Raw genomic sequence first — 17,997 nt, forward strand, 5'->3', positions numbered from 1 at the left:
CGACCACTGAAACGCTATGGTTATCGCTCAAATATTGACATGGATATGGCAGTGTCTCTTGCCGAAGCAACTAACAAACCCTCCGTGATTCTTTGCTAAATCGAATTTGCTTCATGTTCTGATATAATCAGATAGTTTACACAAATACAAATTTACTGCGACGAACTGGGACATCTCAATCACATCTTTCTCTCCCGTAGCTCACCTCTTACATGATTAGCCTATGACGATGCGTTAAATCTACGAAAAGGGGGGTGGGGGTGTTGTGATTCAAAACGTAAAGTCTGGATCAAGTTTATACAATTTAAATTAAATTTCTCTATTATATATACTCTCTTTTCCATATATGCATATATCCATACCTTCCTTCCTCCATCTATCCATCAATCTATCTTTCTAACTATATATATATGTGTGTGTGTGTGTGTGTGTGTGTGTGCCTGTGTGTTGCTAGGTGATTGTTTAAATATATCATATCCACAAAATTTAAGCTGAAATTTTCTTTATTAACTTTGGTGTTGCGGATATAACTGATACTATGTATTATGGATAGTAGACATGTCTTGTTCATTTGAACATATAACATATAGAAACTGTGTATATAACGTATTTTAATCAATATTTTCATGACCTATTTAAATTGACAAAATGTATTGTCTTTTTAGGATATATCATTCGTCATATTTTTAACTGCTAATGGAAACGTGGTAATCACAATATACTTCATGTATATAATCAAGCTTTTCTAATTGCCAGATTTTAATCAATACGAAAAGATATATTATTGTGACGATTGTTAAATAAATCACATGCACGTTTTTGAAATATACATTAGAATCCGTTCGATAAAACACTCATACATTCAATCCTTGGTAACGGTACTACATTTACCGTCAAAAATAACAATTAGTTTGTAATCAAAACTAGATTAGATTGTACCTTACTGAAGAGTGTAATCCTTTCTTTGTGAAGGAATCACATGACTTTATCAATTTCCAAAAGTTATGAAATTGGTCTGACGAAGATTATTATTATAAAGCCAGTAAGGAGCCTAGCTTTGGATAGTGTCTATTAACTGAGAATGACACCCTCAGTTTCGTTTTAAATATCCAAAGTATGCAATTTTTACTAAAATAAAATTGCTTAAATTTCCCCTTTCCAAGAAAAGATTAAAAACTTAGTAGGCCTAAACATCCAAAGCGTGTCTAACCTTATCAGTGGAGGGTAGTAATCTGTAAAACTTAGATCATATAGAAAATGACCATTCAACTTGTAGGTTGTAGGCTTCTTCACATCTTGACATTAATAATTAATCTTAATGAAACTGAAAAACGAAGATTTTTGTGATCTGCAAACTATGTTGAATACCGAAATTATGCAAATTATGTTTCATTGTACGTAGAACGTGTGCATTTCAGACATAATATGACCATTATTTAACATCAATAACAACAACAACACCAATAATACTAATAATAATACAATAATCCTAATATGCATCAAATGTTATTAGAACCTCATTGATATTTCGAAATCTTTTTTTTTTTAATTTTAGAATAAAAATGAGTTAATGTCTGTAACTGAAATAACAAATTATGCTCACAAAAGCTGAAAATATTTGGTTCACAGCTCGTAAATTTTCAGCTCTATCGAATATATAACGTAGTGCTCGTCTGTTTCTCTTGGTTCCCAACTAGTTTTGACGTAGGCGAAGTAGCTATCTAACTTCTATCAGCTCACATAATTTCATAGGTTTCCAGTTTCCAGTAATATCCAATAAATATGTTGAAATAATGAGGTCATGTTCTCACAAAATGTGCGCAGTGAATCAGATATGGAGACAAAATTGAGACGCAAAGTTAGAAACAGTCCTTGCTGTCTGTAAAACGTTATGAAGGTTCTCATTTGTGCTATAAGTACAATCTTAATTAGATCTGAAATCTGAGTAATACTACTTGTATTCATGGTAAAATTATGACTTTTCTAACTTTATAAATCATTAATCTGATTTCACATTTGGTGATCCCGATAGTTCATGATCGCGGAGCGTAATTTGGGAAAGTTCTTTTTAATGATCCCAGTTCGCGTCATTGCGAATATCTGAAATAAACATATTGCAAACAATGATAAATAAATCGATCAGTAAGGAAAAGTACTTAATACTTTTCTAAAACATTTTTCTAGCAACAGATAGTTTACCGTTCCCAACAAAAAAGAAAGTGTTCAACATAAGTGTAAAAGTTTTGTGCGCCGGAATCCTTTGTCAAAAAGTAAGTAACTGCGAATCTTGAAGCATAGCATATTACAAAAACCAATTAGTCGAAATTTTCAAGTCTATGTATTGTTGTGTTTACATCTTCAGCCAATTCTTTAAGCTCATCTTGATCTCTGATTCCCAGAATATTCTCATCAGGAATGAAGTAGTTTGGGAGTTTCTTACTATTGACAAAGGTTCTCAGCTCCTTCAGCGTATCAATGAAACGGGCAGACAAGTTTTCCTCCTTCCAGTAGCCAGGCTGGTGGTACTTCTCGTTCATCCAGAACGTCAAGTGCTGCAAGGATACATATACTCTCAGTCAGATGCTGGCACTCTACTGACTAAATGTAACAGTAGTCTGTGGCAAAATACCAAGCCCCAGCATGTAAATATAAATTCTGCCGAGTTCTGATATTGTTTCAAACAAAAGATATTTCAGTTTAAGATACATGTCTCTCCTATCAAATTCAGTTATTGTGCATGTACTCATATTTCATAGTGTGTCTTTTCAAAAGTCCCCGATGTTTTTTTCTTGTAAAGATGAAACATCATTATCATGTTGCATGAGTCTGGATCTGGTCTAATTTTAACTTGTTTTTTATTGGTAACAAAAGCATAATTAGACTATATAACTATGGCTGTTATAGTCAAAAAATTAATATAGAAATGACACAGACGGTATTGTCATCTTGCTCATTGATGTAGATATTCAGTCACTTCAAAACAGCTACATCGACCGAGCATTTTCCTCGTCACGTGTACGTATCCCTTTTAAAAATTACTTTCCTAAGGTAATATTTTACCGGAAAGGTATTGTATATTTTCATTAAGGAAAAGCTATTTGAATTGACATATATCAAAATTTATTTGCTACATTAGTTTTAAACTAAATAACATTCAAGATATTTGTAATACCCACCCAAATTGTTAAGAAATTCTAAACTGTTATGACTTTCTTCGTAAGAGTTTATATAGTATCACTTAAATCTCTAAATACATCCTAATGGGTGATAATTCACAAAGTTGCTGTAAACACTCATCGGAATATGCAAGTAATCCTAATTGTTTACACAGAGCTAAAATATGCAAGGCTGATGCAATGAAAACAAAGTTGTATTTTCTTCATCAGACCAATAATGCATGTCCCCAGAAACACATGTATTCAATATCATTAGTTACCTTGAAAATGAATGAGGAGATGCTACCGTAACCTGTTCTAGATTTTGATTTCCATGTCTGGAAGAAGCTCTTAAGAAGCTTATGGCAGGTTTTCCTGCACTCTCCAGGACGGTCTATCTCCTTCATTAGTATGGACTCGCAGTTGGAGAAAGACATGTTCCAAAATTCCTCTCCTTTGGGAACCAGTTGACACCCAGACTGTTCAATTTTGTTGATTAAAGTATTGGATAAGGCTTCTTTTGTTTCTCGTCTGGGCCAGTCATAATCATTCACTATAAACATTAAACAATGTGTTACTATGTTCATTCGCAATGCAGAGTCGGATCGGGGAATGGGGATAGGCGTGGCGGAGCCTGCGTGCCTTCACCCATACGCCCACAAATCCGAAATCAGTGAGAAAAATAGGATGTGTCCTATGATAAGTTATCCTTAGAATTAAATGGATGTACCTTGTAAAGGATTTTTATGTAAGAACAGCCAGGGGAAACGCACCTCTCTACACTCAAATGCGATACTACTGGATCCGCCACTTCAACATTCAAATACTTTTCAAATATATGCTATGTTTTATTATAGTTTGTCTTTTCCTGTCTTTGCCTTTTCTGTAGTTTGATTCGTGTTCAACCTTTATGTAGGTCTCTGGATCAAAAGTTACATTTGAGCGAGAAATATATTCCTAAACCATATATTGCCATTACTTTAATTTAGATTATTTAGAAACACAGAGTCATATTTGCCGATAGTTATTTATCTCTCTACACTATTTGATGTTTATTTAGGTTTCACTACAAAATCTTAGAACACAAAGAAAATGGGTGAAAGTAAAAAGATATCAATTTTGTCATAAATGAGAAGAAAAACTTTCCTGGCTGTAAAATACATATTAATCTCTCTCTCCAATTTCACAAAGTTTTACCTGTTATATTTGGCCAGTCAATCACCATGGTGAGATCGACACTGATGTGATGACCAGACTGTGGTTTGAACATCATCGTTATTGCTGGGCCGTGAACCTCTCTCATCAAATCAATATCTGTTACAATTTGACGAAGACAATTTTACGTTATTATCACAGCTTACGATCAGATATAAAGATCATACAACACAGCTAGTGATAAATGGATATATTATGATGTTAGGGCATAGTGCGCCAACACGTTGAAAGACATTGCATGACAAAAGTATTCCAGCTAGAGTCAAACTGACTATCTGTTCTAGAGCTACTTTAATAACTGCGTATGTCTTTGTCATTTTCGTAGGTTATTAACATTAAAACGTATGAAGACCTATTAGCGGAAAAAGAACTATTTTGTCATACTTTAGCATACACTCCACTGTGTTCAGTGTTTATTTGAGGCTACTTTCCTTTCTAAATCAAACTTCCCATTCATACATCGCTTTGTTAAACCATACACATCCATACCTATTTTAGTTCATTTGTTGACACATGCATGCATACTAACAGAGACAGATTTCTAACTGGTTTTGATTCAAACACAGAGAGAGAGAGAGAGAGAGAGAGAGAGATCTTGGTTTTTAACTAGATAGGTCCGCTGCGCTCAAGGTATATAAAATCGGATATGTTGTTGCATTGAGAATTAAGAGTAAAGAATATATAGAATCATAGTCGATAGTATGTGTTTGTTTTAGTAATGTTCTAAATGGATTTGTCCATTAATAAATCACTTTAAGATGACATGGATTCTCAGGGTCATAAAACACGTAGCCACCAACGCATGCAAATTTAGAACTCATACTTAAGTAGCTTTTATTCCAGGTACACACATATATCATATACCTGTTTCTCCTTCCAATGCCTTTGCGATGCAGGACCAAAGTCTCCGTTGTAGAAAGTGTGGTATGAGGTGTTTACCGCGCAATAGACCATCCATTGTCTGTGAGGATCCAATATCTACTACCACCACCATGTAATCTGGGGGAATCTTATACGATTTGCCTATAGCGATCAGTTCACGTTCGACATTCATGTTCCTTGGACTAGGACTCTACAAATGTACATGTAGATGACAATGACGACGAGATAAGGTAATTAACATTTCTGATAACAGTTAAGTTGCAAGTAAAAGGTAAAGGCTTTATTGATTAAGAAGTCTGAGATAAATAGTTTAAGACATTACACAATATGACGTAGTATGTTGAAATATGATGGTTTGAATATTAGCAAAGGTTGACTAAGGTGGCATTTATATCATTTTAGACTGCTAGCATGTTCGGATCATTTTTACCATTTTTCCGGAAGTTACGATACAGACTACATGAGGATAATCCAAGAGATTTTAATTTGGGTAGTCGAACTTGCATTGTTAAACGTGTTTCATTCTGTCAGATTCCTGCATTTACTCCCAAAATATTGATAACTGTAAGGAATATTTTGCGAAATGCTTATACTAGCCTTGTATTGTACAGTTCGCCAGTCCTTTAACCTGCACTTTACTCAGATAGGTCAGTGCAGAATGTTAAACATTTAATAGCTAGAATGAAACATTTCTTAATTTAATAAATGCCAACTGTCGACTGACAAAACAGTACATAAAATAATAACACAAAACAAAAAACATCCACCATCACGTATAAAGCACATTCCCAACCTCAGTCACAAACTACACAGTTGTTTTTTTTATTTTTTTATTTTTTCGGTACATCTAGAAGAAGAGGTCACAGGTAAGAGAATTTCACAAAAAAATCGTACCTGTCCAAGGCATGGCGAAACTACACTAGTTGTAACCAAATTTAGATTTTATGGAATGGACCACAACGCCACTTTGTGTTTGTCAGTATTTGTCACATTAGTTGGGGAGTGGTCAGTGATCTGTTACATGTATCGGTTGTACATATCTGGCCATGCTTGTAATATGCCATCTGACAAAGCTGGGTTGAGTTTGTGTTGTTAGAAGCTACGTTTTTTATCAGATTTGTTGTTGCTGTTGCTGTAGAGTTTAACGGCATTTTTCAGTACATGGCTCCCAGTATTAATGGTGGAGGAAGAACCCGGGAAAATCCCAGAAAGAACCACCGACCCACGAGAAGCTACTGGTAAGCTTTCTCGCATACACACATTGGCTTAATCCGAGACTCGAACCCAGGAAGACAGAGCTGATATGGCAGTGATCCGTAACGGAGAGTGCTTTAGATCACTCGGCCACTCGGGGCCCCGTTTTTATCAGATAATTCCTATATATCTCTTGTCATGATTAACAGCATGTCAACCAAGAATCTCTGTTGAACTATGAGTTGAAATGTTGAATTGTAATAATTCAAAGCATGTCGATTTTCGACCAAAATGTGTTTAATATATTATGAACATTTAGGCAATGCTATCCCAAGTTTATTGAAGAAAAGTGCAATATTTCTAAGGAAAAGATGTGAGGCAGATATATATATATATATATATATATATATATATATATATATATATATATATATATATTTGCAGTAAAACTAATTATGTCAACATGCTGACTAAGCCCCGTTAATAGGTATAATTATATTACATGGTCATAAGGCATTTAAATGTATCCAATACATACTATTTACTTACGTGCTCGAGTACTCCTTCCTCTTTGTCTTGAAAGGTGTATGGCACGGTCCCCTTGTCTATCACCTGCTGAACCTTTACATTTAACGGAATATTAAAATCAAATTCATCCGCTTTTCCCACTTTAGTTCCTGTGACATTACTTCCAGCTTTTCGCAGAATTTGGGAAAATCTTTCTCCTCCTTTCTGTTTGCTAACCTTGGACAAAATCTCCTCAACTTTGCTGTAGACATATTTAAATGCAGACTTTGCCTCATTGATGCTCACTTCAGTCTTTGTTTTGGAATAGTTTTTCAAATACTCCTGTAACGACCCATGTTTTTGTGATTGAGCAGTGTTCGTAGCGAACGAATATGTTTGTTCTGCTGTTGGCGTTAGAGTGGATTTCCTATGTTTGGCATTGGTATGCTGCTCAACAGCATCAAGATGAACGAATGATCTAGAGCAAACAGAACATCTGCGTGTTTTTTCCCTGTTTCTCACACCATGCTTGTCCCAATTGTGGTTATAAATCGCCCCATCGGATCTAAAGGTTCTGCTGCAGATGTTGCAGCAATATTGCTCTTGGTTTTTTGCCACGTGTAATGCTTCTTCTACCTCAGTTTCATTGTGCACATGCGCATCTCTATAATGCTGTTCCATGGCAGTTCTGGCAGCAAATATTCTGGTGCATTTTCGACATCTAAAGTTGCTTCCGATATTTGCCATGATTCCTATGAGGGAAACGTAAACGTTAAGTTTGCACAAGTAAAGAAATTACTGCTCGTAAAAGCGCAATTAGATCTTGGTTTGTCAACATTTTCTTTCTGCAGCTATTGTGAAGCGGTAGTAAGAAGCGCTATTGATAATGTATTCCACCTGAGTATAAGGGATTAACAAGGGATTATGTTAGCAGTTAACAAATACATTATTTGCAGGGGTTGCACCTTTCCTCGGCTGTGGAAATAAAATACAAATGAAGTTGATTTAACATTATTCATGACGCTATATAAAGGTAACATATAACACTTTGCCTCTGGTGTGATAAACAAATCAAGACAGGAGCATTTCCTCATAACACTAACCAAAATTTATTTTCCAAAACATCATGCATGTAAATGAAATTAATAGCACAATACAGAAATGAATGTACAGCATATATAGTATGGTATTAACAGTCGTGAAATCATGATGGAAGAGAAAGGGGAGTTGTACGGAGGATATGTATAGTCAATGCCGGAGTGCCACGAAAGGGGATTTCTACATTAACAATGGATGCTTAACAGTTGCTTCCATTAAACAACATGTATTTCCTGAGTGTCAATCTTTACAAATAAGCAAAACCTTTGAAACTTACGATAAAAATAAATGTTCGCCCAGATAAGTAGCCGATCATATACATTTGCTTTAGTTATTCTTTGTTCTGGGTGACTTCCACACATTATGCATACATGAGCATCCCAAACAAGATTCATCTATGTTCTACAGAAAAGTATCTACGGAAAAGTATCCTCTTTATAGTCGTTTAGCATTACATCTTTATATCAGAGGAATAAAGTGTCTAAAACATAATTGACCGGTAACAATGCATCGTTGCACTAATGTTTAGCCGTACTTATAAACCTGCAGCAGATGAGTTGACTTTCTCATTTGCCTGTGTTGTAATGCTTTTGTGTAAGCAAGTTTTACTTATTTATCGTTCAGGTCCCAACCAAGTGCGTACTTTTACATACTGTAAAGTATGCAATCGACATATGTTGTCCACTGGCACACAAAGTGAAGGTATTGACGAGGAGAGATGTATGACGTGCTTCTTTACATTTAATTCGCTCAAAGCATTAAGACCATACAAAAAATTGGGTTTTATTAATTAATCCCCTCATATTGGCAGCGGTGTTTCGAAAACTGGATATCATATACGGTGTGATTCAGAGTCCGTTGAACTTCATTATAATTTGGTACATATTTGGGTTCACGTAAATAGTGAATATCATTTTGCGCGATGATCTTGAGTGACTATTTCTACATAGATCCTCATATGTTACTCTTATATAATACGCTATTATGCAATTCAGAACGACAACCCCATCAGGACCTGTCATAAATACTGTTATAATCATAACTGTTGCCGTGTTTTCTGCGTCATGATATGATGCATGTTTGCTCATATTATTATATTTAATCAAAATTTGGATATATTCATCTCAAAACAACGATACACAGCCTGTTTTCAACAGAAGCAAATGGTGGCCATCAATGCATTCTAAAAATATGACTAACGTGGCATATCAGAAACGTTTGAAAGTATGCGGAAACAGGCGTCGAATTGAAGTATTTTCACAATAATGTTAAAATTTATAACAGTTGACTCTCTAACAGCAGCCTGAATATCAACATCAACTAAGTCAGCCCCATTCAGTACAATTATCAATGAAGCAGCTCATCATCGTCTTATCTCTTTGGCTATTGAAAATATGACAATGGAGATCTGATTCAGAAAGTACGAAAGGTATTATAAAACACCTTAAACGTATAAACAATGGCCTAACTGTAAGGTGTATCCAATCACGAATTTTACATGGCGATGGATTTGCTGCTAGATCGAAGCGTACAAGATTAACAATATTATACGTACAATAATATGGTGGCAGACGCGAAAGGTTCAATAGAATATCAAGTCCAGGTCATCAGAAGCATTTCCTTGGAATTCTAAAGAATATATGTACACTGATAAAACAATTCGGATTTGTTAACAACGGCGCCATAGTGTTGTTCCACGGCTCATGCTATCTCATATATGGAACATTAATCGGAGCATGTCCAGACCAGGTTTACATTTCAACAACAACTCGTATACTGCCCAGATACACTGACGAGTATGCAAGATCCGCTGATTTTCATCGAAGATGTAAATAATCAAGTGGATCCCTAAGCTTTCTGTTACGTACGTTTGACTTCGCATGCTGCCAAGCAGATATGTATATGACGCATTCAAGGACATCTCTGTCGTTGCGAAGAAGTTTCAGTTGATCATATACATCTTTCTAGCGTTGGTCAGCATATTTAACTAAGACACCATGGCGCTGTTGATGATGATATACATTACGTGGAGATCTTAAACCTGCGCGATACTTGAGTTGCAAATTAGTTAATCATTTTCGAGTAAACATTATAAGTCCTGCGTGACCTCCACGACCATATTTTGAAACTCATCCCAGTAGTACTCAAAGGAACATCAATATCTAATTAATGTTCCCGTAACCAAAGCGAGTCAGTGCCACAACATATTCTTGACTTTTTACAGATGTCCCGAATCCCTCTAAGCCCGGTTGTGTATCGTGAGTTTTGTGTACGACCTTGCGCAAATGTGTAGTAGTTTTTAATCATTACATTATTGTGCACTTGACATTCAGATTAAGATCGTCATTTGTAGAAGCTTCGTCGACCCTCGAAATGAAATAAATGGTGGATGACTCGCATCCATAAGATCAGAGAGTGCATCAAAGCATGGTTGTTTGGCGAAACATGTTCAACCAATTCCACGTTAACCATCTCAAAATGAGATTCAATAGCAGGTGGTGTTTTTCTCGAATCCATCCGAACCAATAATTAATACGAGAATTACATTTGGAAAGATGTCTCGTGTTATCGTAGTCTAGACACTGATAGGGCGAAGAAGCCAATGATGCTGAAGGCATCTTCCATTTAGATATTTCGTCGTGACATGCTAAATATAAAAAGAGTTTGATAACACAAACGTGTCTTTAGATTGTGTACGATGCCACGCAACAAAACGTACTGAAAATCCAACTCGGGTTGAAACACGTTATGGTACAACTGCAGTCAATCCAACTTGTGGAGCAAAGAAGTATACGTTGGTAACCGCGTGTCTGAAATTATGTTTCCGCGGTGAGAATCTACCATTGACAACGTGGAGTAAATATACTGGCGAAAATGACATCCATGGATACATATAATGTGGGCTTGGAATACGACTGGATACACTATTTGATTCTAACAAACAACTAAAGTCTGGAGAAGTAAGTATAAACCACATAGATGATGCATGCTACAGACATGATCTTGAGTACCAAGTATCATGTGTTGTAGATGCACGGGAACTTTATCCTAGTGAGAATCGCAAGACGGATCATTATAGATATGAAGAGTAAGATTGTAATTGGTGGCCAAAGTTCACATATTTTAGGCAACTCACATTCATATAATGAAAATAGATAAAACCTACTTCTATCCGTACATTTACTGGAGGGGTGACGCTGCAGTTGAACAGATACAGAGAGCGGTAAACGTCATCAACGTTGATGATCTAGCATGGTTTCATAAACAAGAACGTATATAAACGAGCGATATAAATTTCCCTTCGATGATTCAATGGGAGGAAAGATAATGACCTTTGTCGGATTGTTGTTCTGCGGTAACCAGCGCTATTTTTGGGTAAGACAAAGTCCACAAGGAAACAAATTTGTGAGAAAAATGCACGTACCTGGACGCGTAAGTAAAGATTATATCAAGGAATATCTAACGGGGACAAACTCGCCTTGGTGCAAAGATAAACACCCATATCATATTCCTCGTGCATAAAGCACTGGATGTATTTTGCACATTCACTCTCTGAACACCTTTCGCCTTCTTGATGCTTTTGGATGGAACACATGAGATATAATACATCCTGAGGGGCAGTCCTACATATTCTTCGAAAGGTTTACCCATGTACTAATACGTTTCTTCATAAGTTTCAAAGAGTTGTTCTCAAAATCATTGATTTCTCCTGATCCTTCTGTGGTGACATAGTCGTTGTCGGAAATACAGTCGCAAGACCACGACGAATGAAATTCAGTATTACGTCGTGAGCGAGTTTATGCAACCTTGTCCCAGTTAATTATGTGCTCACGTCGGTACACTTCTTTTTTCTAATTATCAACTTCAACTTTAGTGTCAGGGGTACCATATTGGCTGGTAGTTTTGTATCAATGCCTGGATCCCGCCGCAATGTTACTGACTGGCTTGTCGACGATGGGGTTCAGGAAATACAGCCAGTCAAAATACTGCGGCTAACCCAACCGAAATATCATGGATTTTGTTTTGCATTGTTGGATGACAGGTTCATTGGCGCCTATGATGCTGCTTCGTCCTGTTCCACGATCATGATTATGAAGCATTGCATGCATTTTTAGTTTACTTGGGTAAATTCAGAACTGTAAATTGCATGCGGTTTGTGCAGCTCTTATACGAGCCAATAATGTTACATGATAGCGTTTTTAGCATCAGAACTATAGGGACCATGGCATATCCAGCAATGAATGGCCACGGAACCCTCGAGTTTGTACTAATGAATATGTGGTGAACAGACGTTGCCTTATCAATTTCGCTGTAACCTCGAGTGACTTATGAAACACTACAATCGCTCTCTGACCACAACTCAACATTCATGTCTCAGCCACTCCATCACATCTGACTACAGTATAATATCATGTATTGGACATGTTCTGGTATGCTTATTATATCTTACTGATCGAGAAAGCTAAGAACGTAAGACTTTCATTTTTTTAGTTCCACTTCAAATTGTAGAGTGTTTTGACCAGCTTCTGGTATCATAATTACGTTGCGGCTTTTCATTGTCCCAGTACAGCAAACGGTATCCATGGCGGGTAGATATAGTGTAATAGATAGGTGCATGCAGTGTCCGTATAGAATATTTTTATCATCAAATATTGCCATGGCGATATGTTATGATGAAAAATATTTACACACATATATTTGTACCTAGACTGTGTAACAATAATAAATCAACATTACAAAGGATGCATGCCTATATTCCAAACAAATACAGTCATGGCCATCTCAGATGTACGTCTCTCAAATTTTTTGTGAACTGAACATGAACTTATTTGTGGACAGGCTTACGTTCACACATGTGTTGTCCATATTATCTAGATTGGTCTTGAATATCGACCTTGAGATGCAACACGAATACGAACATCCATTTAATACGTCGATGAACATAATCTTTTTCACATTGCTTAATGCTCTTTGTGGCATACATGCTGCTGAAAGAATGTAATTCAACTCATAACATCGATCGGTCTGCAAGCACAAAGTGACTAGAAATGGCTTGAATGACTATCCAGGGCTACACTGCTTGTGTGTGTGTGATACATTTCCAATACAAGCTGTCGTTTTGTTTATTACATGAGCGTTGACGCAAATCATGTAAACTGTATTATGTCTTTGCATATGTATTCACGTATATTTTTGAATATGCCTTTGTGCTATGTCTACTTATTTTTTAGTGTGCATATATGCGTAGATTTGCGTAAATACTTAAGTGGTATTGTAATAACGTTTTTCGTGGTTACTAATCGAAGCTGAAGTGCAATATCCGACATGACACTCATATTGCATTTAAGACTGTTACTGAGGCACACGAATTTTAATCGCATATGTGTACGTGTGTTGTGAGGAAAAAGTCATATTGATGGGTATAAGGCTTTGACCTAGATCACAAACAACTACACAAAATCGCTATTATCACAGTACTGTTTATTATAAAGCCGTTTACCAATCAGACATTAAAAATGTTAGTTGGGTTTGAGAGTAGCCTCGTTTAAAACCTTTGACATTTCCAGATTCAAAGTCCATATGTTATTTGCATAATTAGAGTCAGCTTTAGAGCGGTTCCCATACTCAAAAGGAAGTAGACAGCAAACCTCGAAATTTCCTTCATTGGATGAATTCCAAAAATAATTTAAACTAAATGCATGTTTTTAGAACGATTTCTTTCTAATACTCATCATGATAAGCCGTTAATAAATTCACGAACTCTAACTTAATTTTACCTCAACATTTACACCATTATTGGCGAAAAGGTTACATAAGCTCCACAAATTGTACAAAACATTAAAGTGACAAGAAAGTATTATTTTATCAGAATAAAGAACGGGACTGGGAAATAACAAAATATGTTACGCTAACCGTTCTAATCGCTTTCAGTTAGCCTCCTTTTCCAGATAAAAAAAGACAGGAGCTATGCTCATGGTTGACGCGTTCCTTGTTGAAAGGACACTTAATTCAAAGCACACTCCCACTACCAACCGGTGCCGTATCTTAATATTTTATTTAACTCTACAAAGAAATGTTAAGAAATAAATATTTGGAATACCTTAGAATATTTATTTTTAAACTAGAGTGACTTTTGGTTGAAGTAATTACAATTTAAGTAATTACCAGACTCATGGGTTCAACCCTTCTATAAACTATCTTTTTAATTAACTGGTAAGAATATATTTGCTTTTCTTTTTCTTGGTTTTAACAGCACGTTGAAAACGAAAATGGCCAATCTCAATCCAACGAAATTGTAACTATTTTGCCTCTCGCTAGGACACACCGAGGCAGCAGACTCGGACTGTTACATCAAACCTTTCACTTCAGATGCATGGCGTCAAAGGTCGTTAAAATGTATGTAACTGACAGGGATAAAGCTTATATTAAGCTGTCTAACATATTAAACTTATTCCTACCTGTTACAATAAGAGCAAAGCTACTCAATTGAAACTTGTGTACTAATATTATAAATCCATTGATATGTTTTCCTACTTGCTATGTTTTTGCAGGTATAAGTATACGAGACAGATCTACACAAGTACAGTTTGACGATACATTTAGGAAATACATATAATATATGTAAGATGTAGTTACATTCATTTGAAATCTAAATGATATAAGACTGCATAAAAATTCATATTCACAAATATGCCTCCTATATTGGTAACAATCAAGGCAGTTACAATGTACATGCAACGCCTGATGGATATAAAAAAACATATGGGTGGTACCAAGAGCTTCAACTCAGACGCCATAAGCACTAATTGTTTGCACATATTTCAAAAATACATATAGCCTTTCGATATCTTTCCAAAATAAGCATGCATATCAATTTCAATCATAAAATCGTCTTCAAATACAAGATCTTCTGTGGTAAAATATCCAGATAGGAGGACGATAGTTTATCTCATACACATTTGCCTTATACTAATTGGTTTGCAGAAAATACAAAACAATTCAAACTAAATTATATTCATAAATAAAGTGAAGAGCTAATTTTTAAACAACCTGCAACACAATAGACTCAATAGAATGAGTGAATGACAATCAGATCATTAGGAATGGACCACTGCCATGGTTATATGATTGAAATGACGGTAATTTCAATGCAACCCAGAAACAAATCTCTATGAATCGATCATGAGTATGACCATATACAAATCCATGGTACTATGCGTACAAAGCGGTTCTTGTGAGACTACATCCATGTGGCACTTTCTTATCAATATATGTTCATAATTTGATCCATTCGAATTTAGACTACGTAAAACTGTCAACAAAATGATAATTTACTGAAAATGAAAGTTTATTTTTTTCGTGACCGTCAACGAGATGTAGTATATATCATTTATGCAAAATATATTATACCATGTATACAACCGCAACAATTACTATTATCCAAAGCATGACTTGGCGAAAACATTGGACTATATTAAATAAAACTAATTCAATACAATTTAGTTCATGTACAATATCTGAATTTCAACATGACATAGGAGAATCCAAACGCGATCATCAAAATGTTGTGATGAGTCATCTCAAATCATTTGACATGAATATCCACAGATTGAATGTCATTAGAAAATGTCCTTACTTACCTATAAAGTTTAGCTATTAAGATCCTATTAGCTGCAGAAGGGTCCTCCTTGGATCTATCCTTAATAAAACACTTCTTCATTAGGCGGCGTTTTGGTATGAGTGTTTGATAATCTAACATGAACTGGATATGCGGCTTTATCGTGAAATCAAAGTACGTATGTAGTTTATTTTTAGATTCCGGTAAGGCATATACTACTATTTTGCTGATATCAGTTCTAAACTGGCCATCAATATCCGGTGACTAGTGAAATCAGTACCATGACTGTTAAGTAAGTGACGTAATTTTTGCAGCGCTGACGTCTCTCACTGCATGGTTATAAATGTCGAAGGAATTTGTGTAAACTGGTCAATTATGGCGGTTTATATATATGTGGTCTTATGACCTTGATAGGTGTGACGCTTTAGTCAGTTAAATATTAATCTGCTCACCTGGAGTATCGATTGGTGGTGGATCTGAGTTATTTACCTATAAAAAAGTTATGTATTCAAGGGTAATATGGTGTTGTTCAGTCGGTTGAAAGCTGTATGTCCCTTTATATCCCTTGTAGCCAAAGAAATGCCTACAAAAGACGCCGCTTATATATGTTGTTCAGCGTATTAGCTTTTATTTAACTTGAGCTTCCGACAAGCTAATATAAGATTCAGTTTATTTCAACATGACTACTAACAGGCAATGGCTACGATCTACAGAGAAGTGAAACCTATTGGAGTAGTTCGGCATAATATTTGTTATTGATGATGAATTGACTGTGTAAAAAATGTGATTGGTAATACTGTAAAGTTGTAACCGTATTTAGAAGCGCACTTTAAAATGCACTACGTATGCCGTGCAATACACGAGTTTAAATGCTCTCGTATTTGTATTTTAATACTAGGAATAAAACTATTTGCCTGGCAAGAGACTAGGAAAGATTGCACACGTTAAGCCATAACACAAAGGGATGCAGTGTTGATTACAGGTCGATTACAATGGGATCGACCCCAACCCTCAAAGGGAAATGTATACAAATATATTCGGGGTAGAATAACGAGTAAAATTATATTTTTCCAAATAGATACGGTTACATTCATGAACATATGTCTCAACTAATACAGATATACAAGTACATTTTTATAATACCTTTATATTTTACCTTCTTTCAGGCTCCATCGGTGAACAATAGCTTATACGATACTCTAATGAATGTAATCGTATTACGATGTCAAGCGGTGATGAAAGTGATATAATGAAAAGAGGACTAGGTTGCGTTCCTTTACCCGATGGATATTATTCAATTAGTTCGACTAGACGAATCATACAAATAACGGAGATTTCTATTCTTCTACTCATAATGTTGGATGTGTATTGATAAGTAGCTCAGACATTACCCCATACGACTGGAGTCACTCTCTTCAATAGGAACTGTGTCTACTGTATTTGTCTGTATAACGCTTGACACGGAATACCGTTCTTCCGCAAACGATAAGGTCAAGCTGTTCATGATAACATTCTGCTGACCAATCGTCTACTCTCGCGTCATTTCCCTTGTTAACAGCTCTGTAACCAACAACCTCACGGCCATTTTCAAGCTGAGGATGCTGCTTTATTTAAAAAATTTTATCAGCCTAGTTCAAAGAAGCGTTCTTGCTTTGGAAATGTTATCAGCGTTGTTCTAACAAGCGTTCTTGTATAGCTTAGTAAGTATGAATTCGCTTATTTTAACATAAAATATCTGTTAGCGCGTATAGGATCAGGAATCTATGATTTGAGACCTTGAACATTGTTTCTCGCCGATAGGCCTATATCGAAGATGAAATTATACTTCTTAGAGATAATGTTATCTTTACAGATGTGGATTCGGCCTATACGACTAATTTTATAATTACTATAAGTATATCATCGATATGCATGGGCTTTAGTGTGAGTCAGTGTTAGGCTGGAATTATGTATACTGATTACCACTGTAATCATTTGAAAGATCATGGTGGTGATATAAGCAGTTTAGTTTTCTCCCACCTACCCCAACCCTTCGTGAAATAAATATTTAAATTATACAATGTTTATAGTTTCGTTTTTTTACAAGCATTTTATTTATAGATCTTGAAAAATAACTATAACATGTAGATACGGTTTTAATGGGTACTGCTGTTTAGTGTAAGTTTACATACTTTAGATAAACAAGAGTTTTGTTAAGATAAGTATGCGATGATGTTTAACAGAAAGTAACACTAAATCATATTCGAACTGGTATGATGACAGTGTACAAGTATTGTGGTGAAATGTTACGAAAGAGAGGTCTACATATATGTTTATATTTCAGGATGC

The 17,997-nt window shown here is 35.6% G+C and overlaps 1 protein-coding gene across 1 annotated transcript; it reads right to left on the reverse strand.

Annotated features, from left to right (window-relative positions):
• Positions 1–596: 596 nt before the first annotated feature.
• LOC149792000 (cyclic GMP-AMP synthase-like) lies at positions 597–15,978 on the reverse strand. Its single transcript, XM_089970490.1, has 6 exons — positions 15,692–15,978; positions 6,996–7,705; positions 5,235–5,442; positions 4,353–4,469; positions 3,437–3,708; positions 597–2,552 (listed from the first exon to the last, which is right to left on the reverse strand). Exons 2-6 carry the CDS (start codon positions 7,698–7,700, stop codon positions 2,316–2,318), a joined length of 1,539 nt encoding a protein of 512 aa, XP_089826616.1. The 5' UTR covers positions 7,701–7,705; positions 15,692–15,978; the 3' UTR covers positions 597–2,315.
• Positions 15,979–17,997: the final 2,019 nt, after the last annotated feature.

The sequence above is a fragment of the Sinohyriopsis cumingii genome, chromosome 9 (genome assembly GCF_028554795.1).
Source record: "Sinohyriopsis cumingii isolate HCF-2022 chromosome 9, ASM2855479v2, whole genome shotgun sequence".
Classification (NCBI taxonomy): domain Eukaryota; kingdom Metazoa; phylum Mollusca; class Bivalvia; order Unionida; family Unionidae; genus Sinohyriopsis; species Sinohyriopsis cumingii.

Excerpts from the sequence above, each read along its gene's own strand:
- LOC149792000 (XM_089970490.1), bottom strand. The coding sequence starts at position 7,700 with ATGGCAAATATCGGAAGCAACTTTAGATGTCGAAAATGCACCAGAATA. Across the intron at positions 5,443-6,995 it reads AGGAAGGAGTACTCGAGCAC|AGTCCTAGTCCAAGGAACAT; the intron begins GTAAGTAAATAG and ends GTACATTTGTAG. Across the intron at positions 2,553-3,436 it reads TCTCCTCATTCATTTTCAAG|CACTTGACGTTCTGGATGAA; the intron begins GTAACTAATGAT and ends GTATCCTTGCAG.